Source organism: Sipha flava, unplaced genomic scaffold (genome assembly GCF_003268045.1).
Source record: "Sipha flava isolate LNK unplaced genomic scaffold, YSA_version1 100_pilon_pilon, whole genome shotgun sequence".
NCBI classification, from domain to species: domain Eukaryota; kingdom Metazoa; phylum Arthropoda; class Insecta; order Hemiptera; family Aphididae; genus Sipha; species Sipha flava.
This window is the reverse complement of record NW_020271714.1, coordinates 426,515-443,237: the sequence shown is the minus strand read 5'-3', so window position 1 is coordinate 443,237 and position 16,723 is coordinate 426,515. Positions and strand designations below refer to the sequence as shown.

The 16,723-nt window shown below is 27.0% G+C and overlaps 1 protein-coding gene across 2 annotated transcripts in view; it reads left to right on the top strand.

Moving 5' to 3' along the window:
- The window catches only part of LOC112680045 (probable multidrug resistance-associated protein lethal(2)03659), a 17,244-nt gene extending 790 nt beyond the window's left edge, over positions 1 to 16,454 (top strand). The window contains exons 1-27 of one of the 2 annotated variants that reach the window (XM_025550036.1): positions 1,641 to 1,735; positions 1,952 to 2,019; positions 2,080 to 2,163; positions 3,336 to 3,446; positions 3,534 to 3,668; positions 7,399 to 7,609; positions 8,501 to 8,723; positions 8,808 to 8,964; positions 9,034 to 9,172; positions 9,232 to 9,342; positions 9,430 to 9,711; positions 12,427 to 12,591; positions 12,673 to 12,794; positions 12,870 to 12,967; positions 13,026 to 13,111; positions 13,180 to 13,586; positions 13,649 to 13,956; positions 14,019 to 14,098; positions 14,175 to 14,325; positions 14,486 to 14,592; positions 14,655 to 14,778; positions 14,855 to 15,025; positions 15,085 to 15,212; positions 15,275 to 15,520; positions 15,606 to 15,778; positions 15,843 to 16,083; positions 16,165 to 16,454. In XM_025550036.1, the coding sequence (XP_025405821.1) occupies positions 1,982 to 2,019; positions 2,080 to 2,163; positions 3,336 to 3,446; positions 3,534 to 3,668; positions 7,399 to 7,609; positions 8,501 to 8,723; positions 8,808 to 8,964; positions 9,034 to 9,172; positions 9,232 to 9,342; positions 9,430 to 9,711; positions 12,427 to 12,591; positions 12,673 to 12,794; positions 12,870 to 12,967; positions 13,026 to 13,111; positions 13,180 to 13,586; positions 13,649 to 13,956; positions 14,019 to 14,098; positions 14,175 to 14,325; positions 14,486 to 14,592; positions 14,655 to 14,778; positions 14,855 to 15,025; positions 15,085 to 15,212; positions 15,275 to 15,520; positions 15,606 to 15,778; positions 15,843 to 16,083; positions 16,165 to 16,251 (4,185 nt within the window). In that variant the 5' untranslated portion in view covers positions 1,641 to 1,735; positions 1,952 to 1,981 and the 3' untranslated portion in view covers positions 16,252 to 16,454. Of the gene's footprint in view, positions 1 to 1,640; positions 1,736 to 1,951; positions 2,020 to 2,079; positions 2,164 to 3,335; positions 3,447 to 3,533; positions 3,669 to 7,398; positions 7,610 to 8,500; positions 8,724 to 8,807; positions 8,965 to 9,033; positions 9,173 to 9,231; positions 9,343 to 9,429; positions 9,712 to 12,426; positions 12,592 to 12,672; positions 12,795 to 12,869; positions 12,968 to 13,025; positions 13,112 to 13,179; positions 13,587 to 13,648; positions 13,957 to 14,018; positions 14,099 to 14,174; positions 14,326 to 14,485; positions 14,593 to 14,654; positions 14,779 to 14,854; positions 15,026 to 15,084; positions 15,213 to 15,274; positions 15,521 to 15,605; positions 15,779 to 15,842; positions 16,084 to 16,164 lie in introns of those variants that run through there. The other variant, XM_025550043.1, reaches the window with a different exon arrangement.
- Positions 16,455 to 16,723: the final 269 nt, after the last annotated feature.

The following is a 16,723-nucleotide window of genomic DNA, read 5'->3' as shown; positions in this document are numbered from 1 at the left end:
ATTATTATTATTATTATTATTATTATTATTATTATTATTATTATTATTATTATTATTGTTGTTATTATATTTATTATTATTTTATTTGCATTAAAAATGTTTACATAAACATATGCGTCAGCATAATTAAATTTTAATTCAAAATTCCACTAACTCAGTGCTTTTATAATTTGTCTAGACATCATATCAGTGATTCTGTGGTTATCAAAAGTACCTAATATTATGAAAAGTGAACAAGGCCGTAAATACTGATTTTTCTGATTTTCTACGATAATGATAGGTTCATGGTAGGCTCCAATGCTCGAACAATAATGTAGTAGCAATGTATTAAGTATTCAATTATTATTATTTAATACCGTTGTATTAATAAATGTTAGTTTCATCATGTTAATGTTACATTGTTATACTTCAATTTACCAACACTATTTTTATTCGGTGAAACACGATTGCCCAATTTTTCCTTTTTGTTGACCTGACTAATAATAACATGATTGCGCAAAAAATTTGTAACATGATTGCGCCCCGATCCCTTTTTACCTGATAAAATCACAATACAAATGCGCACCAAATTATGTGTATATACTATGTATAATAATTTATGTACAACATACTAATGTATACAATACATACTTACTATAATTTGCACATACATGCAATCGAACTATTAATTCACAAAATGCATTTTTTCAAAATCGAAATGAAAAGTTGATTGAGCTAATGATAGATATAATAATAATATTGACTAATGACTAACAGTTAAGAAAAAAAAAAAAATTTTTAATAAAAAAAATGTGGACTTTTGACCATATCAGTATATACATTTAGCATACATGTAATTTAGAAAAAAAAACAATTTTTAACTAAGCCAACGATGATAATTTGTTGACAGTCCTAAGCCTGTAATTGTGAATTAATAGGTAATAAGTTTGAGTGCATGTATATGAAAATTATATGTAGAAAGTATGTATTGTATACATTATTTTATGTAGTACATAAATTATTATACATAGTATATACACATATTATTATTTGGTGCGCAATGGTGTTGTGATTTTATCAGGTAAAAAGGGATCGGGGCACAATCGTGTTGTAAATATTTTGCACAATCATGATGTAATTAGTCGGGTCAAAAAAAGAAAAATTGCGCAATCGTGTTGCAGCAGTTTTTATTTTCTATCAAGTGTAAACAATATCGTTATAGAACTATAATAATTAATTTTTCTGAACTACCTACCTAATTGACAAATATCTATAATATCATGCAGTCACGTAATAAAGTACGATATACAGTGTACATTGGACACGAATATTTAACCTCATATAATCAGGTCTTTTGTTTATCTTAATGATTAAATTACCTTTATTTATGCATTTTCATTAGTAAACACAAAACACACATCAATGCGTATTAATAATAAAGTTGGTGATCATTTTCCATGTATAGATTTGATTTATGTATAGGAGTGTTGAGTTCTATATCGTATGTCAATCATTTTCAAAAAATAATAATAACATACTATAAATCTATTGAGTCATTTGGTGTTAGTTAAAAATAATTGTGTTTGAATTATTTTTTAGTATGTTTAATTAATTAATGATTAGTTTAAAATATAGTTAATTAATTTAAGACCAAGAGTAATATATTAAATATAATTATTCATTTGTTTCTTAAACATACACGAATAATGGACAAAATAAAGTAAATTTATTAAAAATTTATTGAAGTAAACACAAGGTCTGTATAATACTCTAATATATTCTATAGAGCACTCCCCTTTCTTTATATTAATAAAATTATAAATGTATCACAATTTAGTTGTTTACACATTGCATGTAAAATACTTTCAACTATTTATCACCATTGTAATATCTATCAATAATGAATAAATACCTGTTTAATTATTCAACACTTAAATTTACATATGCGTTTTTTTTTACAATTGTTTGTTAGATTGATATCATTCGATGTGACTAATAGTTTATGATAACTGATTATAATAAGCTGTTCATTATGTACAGGTTAGTTGTCAAAAATGTTGAGTTTTTAATATTTTTTTTTATAATTTTCTTGTGTTTTAGATTAATAACGGATGTTAATTATAAAGTTAAACGACCTCAAAATCCAAGGTTCAATGCAAATATTTTTGAAATTCTCACATTTAGGTAAATTCATATGCAATTATTTATCAAAAGTGTTTTAACTTTAATACTAAGTTGTATGCCAAATTTAGTAAATACATATATATTTTTTTTTAAACAAATTATTTAATGCGAAAATATTTTTTTACAACTTTTTTTCAACATAAGTACCTAAAAATTTCCTAAATTTGTCATATCTCTGAACGAGTTCTTTCTGAACATTTCTATGTCTTGTTTGAAAAATGTCCGTCAGTTTGTGACTACAAATCGCTTGTGAAATTTTTTACTTCTTCGTCTGAATGGTATCGTTTCTTCGTTTGTTAATTTGAAGAGAACTGAATTTTAAGATTAACTGAAGAGAAGGTGTTATGATTTCTCTCACTCGAATGAAAAATAAAAATCGCAGTGTTGGTTGGCGAAATCTTAAAATATTAAAACTTTTTAGCTGACAAATGAAAATGGATGATAGATTAAGGTTACAAAAAAATGCTGCCACCCTCTGATTCCAAAACAATTTTCTACCCTCTCAACCCCTCCCTAAATACGTCCCTGTTGATACTCATCAGTATGGCTATTCTTAAACATAGCACACTATATCTTGACTGCTTATCTGAAATTAATTGTTTTCCATACACTTCACACATCTCCCTGTAAATTGTACCGGTTAACAATTTTTAACAAAAATTTGATCACTAAGCAAATTTACATTTTGGATACCTTAACTGCAGTGGTAATTATGATAATTAACTACTAACTGATGAGATTTTTAGCTTAGTTCAATTTCACTATCTATACTTTTAAAAAGCTATTTTAATAGTATTGCCACAAATGTTCATTTAGGGAAAATTATATAACCCAATGCAACAAACGTTTTGATTTACCTACGTAGTATATATATATATAATAAATTTAACTAGATCATATCATTTTTCAAGCACTAGTTAAATTCAAATGGTATAAGGTAAGTTTTGTATATAATTTTCAAACTATATATCACAAACTTATTTTATTTTTTTTAAACGATAGAAATTCACTTAACTTAATAAATTTCATTTCAAAACTATAAGAAAATGTTTGTAATTGACATTTTTTACTTACAATTTGTATATCATTACATCTATGCGAGTACAAGTATATTATACTGTATATATTAATAAAATTATATTTACTTTTTGTTTTGATTTATATTTTTTTAGTTGGATATTTAATCTATTTAAAAAAGGACAAAGTCGGGACTTAGAAGAGAATGATTTATATGAAACACTAGATGATCACAAGTCTTCATTATTGGGAGATGAATTAGAAAAGTTAATACATTTTAAAATCAGTTTAATAATTATTATGTTTAATCAGGATAAACAAACAAAATTGTACAATTTTAATTTTAATTTAAGGGTATGGAAATCAGAAGTCTACAATGCATACAAAGAGAATCGTATTCCCAGTTTGTTAAGAGCATTGTTTCAGTTATTTGGAGCTAAATACATAGTTCATGGACTTGTACAGTTTTTGAATGAAATACTTCTCAAGTGAGGATTAAAATTTTCAATATCTTTAACTTCAAAAGGTTTACTTATTTATTTGTTTATACTTTTGTGTGAGGTAGTTTACATTTTAATATGTTTAATTCATTTTCGTATTTGATCCTATTTTTTTTTTTATACTCGTTTCTAGAGAAAAAAATCGGTAAAAAACTCCATCGACAAATAATAATTATAAAAGTCATCAATTATTAGTAAGATAATTAGTTGGTTGGTGTGTATATATATATATACACTCTTAGTGTAATCGTAGCTTTCACGAAATTGATATCCATTTCATGGAGTTAGATCATATCGTGTGTGTAATTTTTAGGTTCACGTAATTGAAAATTCTATTTATTTTGTCCATTTTATAAAACGGAAGCTCGTATTTAAATTTTACTACAATGTTAATGAAATTACGTATTTTGTACCAATTTATTACTGTATACAGGTATAGCCGTACCATTTGTCTGCTATAATGAAAAATAACTGTAATGACTGTTAGGTACATTTGAAAGCAAAAATTCTATTGAAGTAGTAAGTAAATTACTTGATATATTTCATATATTTGAAGTCCAAAATTACTTCTAAGTGATAATGGTCGTGAATTTATAAATTCTGTTGTTCATGAATTAATGGATGTGTGGCAACAATGTGTTAGTCCATGGTTATGTGTCATACCCAAAATCAAAGGAGTGTTAAAAGAAGTATTTAAGACATTGAAAATATGATTCGTGCATGAACGAAAGACAACCAATCAAAAAAATTATTTATTGGATTACAGTTTGCGCAATTTCAAATTTCTCTTTTCACCGATTTATTGGACGCTCTTCGTATTTAGATGTGAACCGAAAATCGGCTTATTCTCATTAAATTTTCCATTTGATATAATAAAAAAATTGAACACTGAAAAGCATATTCATAAATTTTAAACAAAATTGAACTTCAAAATGAAAACGAATCAATTACTTCATATTACAGTATTTGTAATTTAGAAATGCAAATTTAAGTAGATTTAACAGGAGCTATTATTTGTGATCTATACAAAAGCGGTGAAAAAATTAAAAAACAATGTGAGCTTAGATCGAGAACAGGAAAAAAGTTATTGCCTTAAATTTTGTTTTTACTTTTTTTTAAAAATTATAAATTATTTAATTATTTTTATTTATAGATCTACAAAGCAAATGTTCTTGATTCTTGATTATAAAATCAGGAATTATGTTTTGTAGCTATACCTAAAGTAGACTAACGATCGTCAAATTCTATTCATTTAATTTCTATAATTGTCAATCAAAATGAACATAAGTTTTACCATCTTGGCACTATTTATGGATTAAAAAAATTATGGTGCAGTTTTACAAACATAAAGCTTGCAGCATCTAATTTTTTTAAAAACTATTGAGGTTAATTATGATAGTGTCTTAACTTAACGTGAAACAATTGCTTACATTTCGGGAGGACAAGAATTTTCTAGTTGTATATGTAAAGGACAATGTGTAAATAATAGATGTACTTGCAATAAAGCTTATATTAAGTACTATAGACGTTGTCATAATACTTCAAATTGTTATGATAAATAATGTAAACAATATCTTATCATTATAATTGAAAGTTTCTCGGAGTTTTTGCAACATAATTTATTTTTATGATATAGAAATGCAATTAAATAATATTATATTTTGATTATATTTCAATTTCACAAAAATGTATCCATTCAATGTAAAAATGAAAAAAAAATACTTAAAATGTTAAATACGGATTTCCATTTCACGAAATGGACAGAATAAATGCCCATTATAAGAACCTAAAAACAATACACGCGATATGCTCTAAGTTCATGAAATGGATATATATTTCTTGAAACTACGATTACACTAAGTAGACGTGACATATACTTGAATATATATATATCATTAAATATAAATTATATATATTTCAGGTACCACTAAATATCTTAACTGGGTGACATTTTATTGAAATAAATATTTAGTAGGATATACGAGTACATTTTTTTTGAAAACTTTTGAACATTTAATCCTAAACGGTACATGCATGCCCAAACCAACTTACTTTTTCTAACGGCAATCCTAATTTTTTTTTACATATTTAGATAGACTTTTTTTCTACACCTTTTTGAAAAATTGACTTTTTCTGTTTTCAAAATTGACCAAATAGGAGTTAGTCAATATTTGAAATAACGCATTATTGGTTTTTACGAAATTTTTATCTAAATCACTAAATTATTAAAAATAGTGTTAAATAATTGTACTTTATTTTTAGTAATATTTTTGTGATTAAAATAAAAATAAACTAATTATAGTCATAATAATAATAATAATAACAGTAACAGTAGTAGTTTATAATACAAAAAACAATGTATTCAATCAATTTATCTAATTAATTGTTCAATATTTTCCTCGTTATATTCTAAACATGATTCGAGCCTCTTCAAAAATTCAATTGACGTTGCCGCTTTGTATTGGTTTTCTCTAAGAACGTCTCATGATGCCTGTATTTTGTATTTTTTAATCCTGATGAATCTGTGTATACCATAGTTTTTAATTGTTTTTAAATCTAGAGGCCGTACCAAGGAACAACACCATAAATACCAATCCAACGTTTTGAAAACATTTGTTCTAAATATTGTCTAATAACTATTGTATTATGAACTGGTAAGTTATATTTTTGTAAGAAAATGTTGCTATATTGTGGACATATTTTCACGTGTCTTATTGAACATTATGTAATAGTATTGGTAGTTCGTTGGTTATAAAATTTAAATATCGTTTACCATTGAGCATTCCATTATAAAAGCATGGTCCTACAAAAAGGTTGCGGATCAGTCCACACCATGCATTTACTCCCAAAACAATTTGAAAATTATTTTTACGTGACTAATGTAGATTCGTTTCCTTCAATATCGATGATTTTGTTTGCTAATTGTGCTGTTATTGTTAACTTTTGATTAATTATTCCAAAGAATATAATTAACAATTAAAATGTAATTTTGATTTAACTACACCATATATTCCAACCCACTAATAGAATCTCCTACCTGCAAATTTTGTACAGAATCCACTTTATATGGTGAATTTTTTTTTTTTTATACTTTTTTGAACAGAACTATATAAAAGCCTAATTCTGCGAGCAATAGGTCTAATTAATTTTATTCAAATAATTAGTTTGTTATTATTTTAATTATAAAAATATCATGTACTAAAAATAATGTTCAACTATTTTTAATAATTTACTGTTTTAAATAAAATATTTGTAAAAAAAAAAAAAAACAAATTATGCACAACTTCAAATTTTGATTTATTCAATTTTTAAAATAGAAAACACCTTTTATACAAAAATTGTTTGAAAAATAGTGTAATCGAAAATGTAGAAAAAATTAGGATTATCGTTAAAAAAAAAGTAAGTTATATTGCGCATGCGTGAACCCTAAAGGATAAAGCTCAAAAACTATCAAGAAATATGTATTTCAGTATCCCCTAAAACCTTCAAAGTATTCATTTAAATACTATGTTACCCATCGAAGATATTTATTGGTACTCGAAACCGTAAACACACTGTATAGTAAAGGACAGTTATTAATTAATTCGATTAAAAATAATTTTGAAAATCATAAGTATATTATTGCTGATAAACATGAATAAAAATAAGTAACATTACGTTTTCATCATGGTTGCTTATCACATTACGATCAAAAATGTTTTAATTATTTTGATTTTAGAACGCCTCAACCTTTATTTATCGGAGGATTGTTAGTTTATTTTTCCAACGATGGTCCTAACAAAGTTGACGTCGGATATGCATATTTCTGCGCATCTGGTCTATTGATTATCATGTTATTGTCAATGGTTATTTATCATTCAAATCAAATTGAAACTGTACACTTTGGGATGAAAATAAGAGTTGCATGTTGTTCGATAATATACAGGAAGGTACACCTAATATTTTACAAAAAAATTAATTAAATTTTTATCTTTTCATGGATCTATTAAATCCAATTTATGCCGTATGAAATGTTTTAATTGACATGTGTGTGTGTGTGTGTGTGTTATTAATAATATACTATTATTATAACCATAAAGTCGTGTTACTATTTGTGCTAAATACCTTATTCTTCGAATTCACTCAAACTTTAACTTGAACAGTTTATAATAAAATACTTCAAAAATAATTCTTGCTATTTAATATATTATGTATTATAATACATAAGCACCTATTTACTATCGGGTTATTTTTTTTAATATGTTATTTCTCATAAGTTATTAGCATTTTCAGAATTCAAGAAAATATGACATTGTAGTCATGGAGTAACCAGTGGCGTAAACTGGGTAGTGCAAATGTGGCACTTGCAATACCACATCTAAAATGTGGTGGTGCAAAGATATGTTTTTGCACCACCAGAAAATCATTGAAATTTGTATACCTATAATATTATTTTCAAGAGCCAAGGAAATCATCATACTAACAACAAAATTTTTTTTATTAATATTATAATAATAAAGGTTTTAATGTTAAAATAGTTCAAAATTTATTTGTTATTTATAAAAATATATGGGAAAATATATAGTTTATTGGGAATAATTGTACTTAAAAAATTGAACAATTGGTGAGTTGAAAATTATTGGTTGAAAATATGCCTCTGCACCACCAGAAATTGGATCCAATTTACGCCATTGGGAGTAATATTTCAATAAAATAAATAATTATAATTGTTACTTAATATTGATCAATAAAAAAGTTAATATTACATGATAATATGTAGTAAATATTATATTTAAATAAATGAGAAATTATTTATTTTTATCATGTTTCGTTATACACAGGCCTTATGTATCAATCATACAGCTCTAGGTAAAACGACAATAGGTCATGTGATAAATTTGTTATCGAATGACGTGAATCGATTTGATTCGAAAATTATATTTCTTCAATATTTATGGATCGGTCCTCTACAAACTATTGTGGTAACATATTTAATGTGGCGAGAAATAGGCATAACTTCATTAATCGGAGTATCTACATTTCTTTTCTTCATTCCATTTCAAGGTTTGTGTAAAAACCACACAAAAATTAAAAACAATAAAAAATAAATAGTTTATATTCATGTGTAAAACAATTGTTTTGTCTTAGGTTGGTTAGGGAAAAAAATGTTTGAACTTCGACTAAAAACAGCTATCAAGACGGATGAAAGACTACGCTTAATGAATGAAATAATTTCTGCTATACAATTGATCAAAATGTATTCCTGGGAAAAACCCTTTGAAAAGCTAATAGAATACGCAAGGATGTAAGTTCTATGATCATATTAAAGTATTGTATTATATACATAATATAAAAGTCAACATTAACTATAAAGGAATGAAATTCAACAAGTTAGAAGATCGTCATACATCAGAGCTATTTCATTATCATTTATAATTACTATGACCAGACTTCAACTATTTGTCAGTTTTTTATCGTACATATTACTAGGATATACTATCTCGAGTCGAAAAGTAAGCCACAATATTAATGTTTTTATTGCTAATACTTTAACTAGACTATGTAATTGTAGGTTTTTGTCATAACTGCTTATTACAATATATTGGCTCCAACTATGGCGGTATTCTTCAATCAAGGATTGTCAGCAATACCTGAAATGCTAGTATCTATTAAACGCATACAAGTATATTAATGACAGTATTTTATTTTATATAAAATTATTTGTTTCGAAATATTTATATATTCAAAAATACACTGTTTTTTTATTCAGAATTTTTTACTGCTTGAAGAAAAAGATGGATTAAAAATAAATATTTCTAAATCGACAGATTCGGTAAAAAATTGTGTTAATAATGAATCAGTCCACACTAACGACAATACTACAACAAAAAATATGAAAATTAAAGATAATATTCTATATTTTGAGATAAATATTATGAACGCGACAGCTAAGTGGACAGACGAACAAAGCAGTAACTCTTTAGAAAGTATAAATTTCAATGCAAAACCAGGTGAATTAGTTGCAGTCATTGGTCCTGTGGGTGCAGGAAAAGTATGTATAAATCAAAAGGGCATTAGGGTGTATGTAAACTGCCCTATAATGACCCAAAATAAAAAAAGCATACGAGTGTATTATCTACAGATCAGAATATTTCTGCCACGGTTAAAATCTAATAATAAGAATTTAATACAACAATGAATTTATTTTAATAGTTATTATAAGGGAACGGACTTTAATGCCATAAAAATTAAGAAAAATTTCCTAAAAAATACGACTTAATGCCTTAAAAAATGCTTTAAAATTAAAAAAATTCACTAAAAAATTTAAAAAAAAAAAATTAAAACATCATTTAAAACAGATTTGTGTATGTATAATACATTAATATTGTTATTATAACTTAAAACTTATAAAAATCACATAGTTATTAAAAATGTAATATTAATTATTATTTAGTTTTGTATTAGTTATTTGCCGTTATCACGTATCGTAACGAGGTTATTTATGATTAAGGTCGTTTCACACTAACGATACCAATGGGGATTTTCAGATATTTTCATATATTCTTTAACTTAAATAAGATTGGAGCCATGAGAGTAAAGGATTACCGATATCAAGTGAATCCAATTCAGAGATAAGGCGCCTATGAATGACGGTGTCGATAGCTTTATTAAAGTTTGTGAACACAGTATCAACTTGACAATCAGATTCAAAGCTTTTTTATATATATGATGTGAAAGACAGGCTGCAAGTGACAGTAAATTTCCCACTACGGAAACCATGCTGCTCATCCATTAGAATATGGTTAAGACTTCTTTTGATAGAGGAGTAGACGATGGACTCAAACAGTTTAAAAATGTGAGGTAGGATGGAAATAGGCCTATAATTAGAAACGAGCGAGGGATCTCCAGATTTAAAAACAGAGGTGATAGAACATGTTTTCCAAACAGCTGGAAAGATACCCTCATCAAGAAATAGTCTAAACAGTAGGAATAAAGGATAAACTTATATAATAATCTTATATAAGACTGGTAGTATATTTTAGATTGGCGCTTGCATTTATCACGAAGTTCGGAAAATGCTGAGTAGTCATAGGGGGACCTCGAACACTTATAAAGTTTGTGAGCTAGCTTTTTCTTCATAATAAGATTTTTAAGAGAGGGAGATGTCCAAGCAGGGAATTTTGGCAATTTAAATGTTTTAGTAGGAACAAACAAATCGACAGCATGAAGCAGAGCTTCATTAAAAACAGAGGCTGCATCTCCGATTGTGTACTGTGAGAATGTAAACTCCTAATTAAAGGAGTTAATAAATTACATTATGGAAGTGTAGTTTGCAGCCTTAAAATCTTTATATGTATGGGTATTAACTACTAATTTGTCAGATTGTGAAGGTAAGACCACGTGAAGAGGTGGGTGGTAAGGATCAGGAATAACCAAATATTCCGTTGCTAAATTGACTGTAACTCTATTGCAGTTGGAAAAGACAAGATCTAATATACTGCCATGATTATTGCGAAAGAAATTATGCTGGAAAAAATTGAAGTAAGAAAAGGAATCAATAATAGTTGTGGAAATTATACTGGGATCATTAGTCCCAATTAATTTTAATTCATCAGAAGACCAGTTGATATTTGGGAGATTGTAGTCACCACATATGACTAGGGAGTTTGGTTTATAAGAGGATATCATGTGTTCAACAGAAGTAGTATGGGATTCAACTACAGAAAGGGGGAGGGGGGTAAGTATACACCTCCTACCAATAAGTGGTAAGAATTTAGGGACAATAATACAAATACTTGTTCAACATTAGATACGGTTAGTGGAATAGGTTGAAAGGAACGGGTATTCTTGATAGCAATTAGAACTCCGCCACATCGGATAGAAGTACTGTTATTATGGTTTCTATCAAGTCTTATTACTTAAAAGCCAGTGAAACCAAGTTCACTGTCACTTATGTCAGGAGTCAGCCAGATTTCTGTGAGGATAATAATATCATAAAAGTGAAGCATAAGGAAAGAACATCTGAGGCTAACTAATTTTATTTTAAGACCACGAACATTTTGATAAAATATTTGCAATTAATAATTGCAATTTAGGGTATTATCACAAAAGTTATTATTACAAATATTAGAAAAATAAATAGGTTTATAAAATGAGGTTTTAAAGCTAGTGAAGACTTGCAAGAAAGAATCTAAAGATAGTTCAGCAATGTAGCAGCGTAAACAGTTTGAAGAACGAAGTTTAATGTTATACATACAATTGCAAAGTGGATCAGTTAAGTAGGAGTAGTAGCATGAGTCATTTTTCCCAGTTTTGTTCAGGCCAGGGAGTGCTTGCCTAGGCAGCGACAGATTGAGTACTGCTAGTTTTTTGATTGAGTAAGGGCATAGTTCGATGCTTGATGGCGTCTGTCCTGGGATGATCTGCGGGCCGGTATAATATAAGAGAATCCATCTCTGTATTTAATTACCAGGTCAGATTCACCGTTCTTTTTGCGATTATCATACAATGATAATATAATAACCCTAATAGCTGTTTAACTAAAGATTTTACACATTAAAATTTTTTCAATGGATGAAAATGGCACAAATTATCATCTGAATGAGTAAAAATTGATATACCGTACATCAATCTATGGTAAATTATACTATAGGAGAAGATAGTAGAAGTTATAGAAGTAGCATAAATTATTATCTTCCTATATACGTGATACTAAATTAAAATATTGTTAACTAAATGATACCTATATACCAAAAAATGTTTGCAGAGTTCATTGTTGCAATTAATTTTAAAAGAATTACCACTCTCAGAAGGAAAATTATCAATACGTGGTAAGATTTCATACGCATCGCAAGAACCATGGTTGTTTGGTGGTTCTATTCAACAAAATATTTTATTTAATTCACCAATGGATGAAGTTCGTTACAAAAAAGTAAACGTTTGCATTTTTATTTATTTCCATAAGATATTTAATAACACTTAAAATCACATTTATGACCCGTTCATAAAATAGGTTATTAATGTATGTGCATTAAAAAATGATTTCGAACAGTTCCCTTACGGCGACAAAACATTTGTGGGTGAAAGGGGAGTTACACTAAGTGGTGGACAAAGAGCTAGAATAAATTTAGCTAGGTGATTAATAAAAATCATTAAATAAATTGTAAAAATATTTTAATTTTATTATTGCTTCTATGTGATTTAATTCAGAGCTGTATACAAGCAAGCAGACATTTATTTATTAGACGATCCTTTATCAGCTGTTGATACAAGAGTCGGCAAACATTTGTTCGAAAAATGTATCATAGGTAATATTTCGAAGAATAATTGTTCTATAAAAATTAATTTTAATTTTAATTTTAATAGAATATCTTAAGAATAAAACGTGTATTCTGATAACTCACCAAATACAGTACTTGACTAATGTAGACCAAGTTGTTTTCATGAAAGATGTAAGTATTTTAATGGTTAAATTTTCGTTTGTTTGTCCATTAGATTATCTAGGATTTTTTCTTATAAGGCAACTATATTAGCTAAAGGTTCTTATCAAGAACTACAAGCGGCTGGTATTGATTTCACTAAATTACAAATTGGATCGTTGGAAGACAAACAAAAAAGCACAGTTGAGTCTGATATTGAATCGAATATAACAAATACTAAAAGTTTTAATGCATGTTTATCTACACGTGGTTCAAACGAAAGTGTATTATCGTGCGTCAACGAAAGTAAAATAAACGATTCGGTAAAGTGCATCGAAAAACACTATAATGAAGAACCTGAAATTCGATCATCGGGAAATATGTCCAAGAGTATATATATGTCTTATTTTTCTGCTAGTGGAAATATATATGAAGTTTTTCTTTTGTTTATCATATGTTTGATCACTCAAATATTTATTTCCGGTGGAGAATATTGGATAACTTATTGGTATTGCGCATTATACTTTTCTTGGTTTATTATATTATATTCAAATTAAAATATTTTTATAGGGTTAATCTAGAGGAACATGTTTTTTATCATGATAACAATAGTCTAAAAAATAACACGTTAAGAGAAACACCTTATAACAATAATGCAACGAATTATAAAATATCTGATACTTTACTATGGTGGACAATTTCTAGACAAACCTGTATCATAGTTTTTGTAGTTTTTACATTTTCAATGATATTAGCTATTCTTATTAGAACAGCTATATTTGTGTCAGTTTGTATGAAATCGTCAATAAATTTACATAATAATATGTTTAACGCAATAGTCAGAGCCACAATGTATTTTTTTAATACAAATTCATCTGGTAACTATAATTTCGAATAAAATAAAAATAATGTATACAAATTTTATTTATTTATTTCTAAGGACGAATTCTTAATCGATTTTCAAAAGATATGGGTGCGATTGATGAGTTGTTAACAATGACTTTAATGGATTGCATACAAGTAATGTACAACGTTAAAAACTTAAAAATAGGAATATATAATATCATAAGAATGTATGCTTTAATGATTAATTTAGAATGGATTGATACTCTTAGGAGTGATTATAATTGTTGGGATCGTAAACATTTACCTCATAATACCAACATTTATGATTGGATTAATCTTTTACAAACTTCGAGTATTTTACATGTCTACTTCTCGCAGTATAAAACGATTAGAAGGAATTAGTAAGTAAAATAAATCTATAGTTTGATAAAAAAAACTCACTTAGTTACTTAATTAGATAAATAACTTGAAAATAAGTAAATAAAAAATAAATAAAATTATAAAATTATTATAGTTCAAAAAACTATTTATATAAATATAATTTTATTTTAATTAAAACAGCACGAAGTCCTGTATTTGCACATTTCAATGAATCTCTTCGCGGATTGATTACAATTAGAGCATTTGAAGCGAAAAACTTATTGTCAAGAGAATTTGATAATCATCAAGTAAGTTTAAATAATAATTTATACATTTTTAAGATGTTTTATTTTTTGTTGTACCAAAATAGGATTTACATTCTTCTGCGTGGTATTTGTTAATAACATCAAGCAGAGCATTTGGTTTTTTGTTAGATATAACCTGTTTGATGTATATAGGAATATTGATATTTAGTTTTATAGCTATCAATAATAGTAAGTTTAAAAAATTTGTCGAACATAACATATAATACGAATCACTGTAAATTATAATTATAAATACATTTTTTAGATATGTATGGAGGAAATGTTGGTTTGGTTATAACTCAAACAATGGGATTAACTGGTATGATCCAATGGGCAATGAAACAAACAGCAGAATTAGAAAACCAGATGACATCAGTCGAAAGAGTACTAGAATATACAAATGTTCCTCAAGAATCTGCTCTTGAATCTCCTCTAGGTAATATTTAATAAATTATTTTATATATAATATTTTTTAAATTTAAACATTTTTTTTAGATAAAAAACCACCAAAAGAATGGCCTCAAAAAGGGCAGGTTGTTTTTAAAAACTTTTATTTACGTTATAGCCCAGACACTCCACATGTATTAAAAAATCTCAACATTAAAATTGAATCAACGGAAAAAGTATTTTAAAACCAATTTTATAATTTTTATATTGGTTTTATTAAAAATGTATTATATTATAGGTAGGAATCGTTGGTAGGACTGGTGCTGGAAAATCATCCTTAATTGGAGCATTATTTAGATTGGCTCTGAATGAAGGTTCCATTTATGTTGATGATCTGGATATCAATGAATTAGGACTACACGAATTGCGTTCCAAAATTTCCATTATACCACAGGAACCAGTTTTGTTTACTGGAACGATGCGAAAGAATTTAGATCCTTTCGATGAATATCCAGACCTTGCTCTTTGGAATGCTTTAGATGAGGTAAATGCTTATGATTTCTTAATATAACTATACATAATTATTTACAATTTTATAACAGAGGAATCAATGATTATTGTTTTATTAGGTGGAACTAAAAGATGTTATTGAAGATTTACCCGGTGGATTGCACTCAAAAATGTCAGAGGGTGGATCTAACTTCAGTGTTGGTCAAAGACAACTGGTGTGTTTGGCTAGAGCTATAGTGCGAAATAATAAGATTCTTGTGATGGATGAAGCTACTGCTAATGTCGATCCACAGTAATAAATGCTTAAAACATTATGTTAATCATAATTATTATTATAATGAATGTTTTTTTTCTAGGACTGAAGCATTGATTCAGAATACAATTAGAAGTAAATTCCGAAAGTATACTGTCTTAACTATTGCCCATCGTTTGAATACCGTTATGGATTCTGACAAAGTGCTTGTAATGGATGCTGGTAAAATGGTTGAATTTGATCATCCTCATATTTTGTTGAAAATCAAGGATGGATTTTTGTATAAAATGGTGGAAAAAACCGGTAGGGATACAGCAAATTTCCTACATAGTATAGCTGCTGAGGTAATTAGAATTGTATTTTTAATTTTTTTCTACTAAGAATATGAATATTAATTGAGTCACGTTATTTTGATGATTTTATAGAGCTACAATACTATACAGAGAACTAAAGAATCTCCTATCAGATTAATTGATGAAGATGTTGATGACTACTCAAACAAAAATGACTAGTATCTATTTGATTTATAGGTTTATTAATTTTATTCACATGGTGCCTTCGTTTAAAATTTAATTTTGCTAATTTAAAATTCATAATTTTACATTTAATCTAATTAATTATTTATAGTTTTTATATCTAAAGCAGACCTTATACAACTAAAATAGTATTTCATCTTAAATGATTTAATGCAAATCAAATTAGTATACATGTAATCGAATAATATTATTTTCAATACATTTTATTATTCAGTTTGTATACTATAGCGATAAGTACATTTTTGTCTGTTCAGTTCTTTTTAAATATTTTTAAAGTTATTATTACTATAAATTAGCACTATTAAAAATCTATAAATTCAGGTTATACTATGAAATCAAAATAAATCAAATTTGTAATGAAAAAAAAAAAAATGCTCATGATACACAAACAATAAAAGAAAATATTTTTGTGCGAATGATGTTTTTGGCAACATCAGCAATCTTAGTT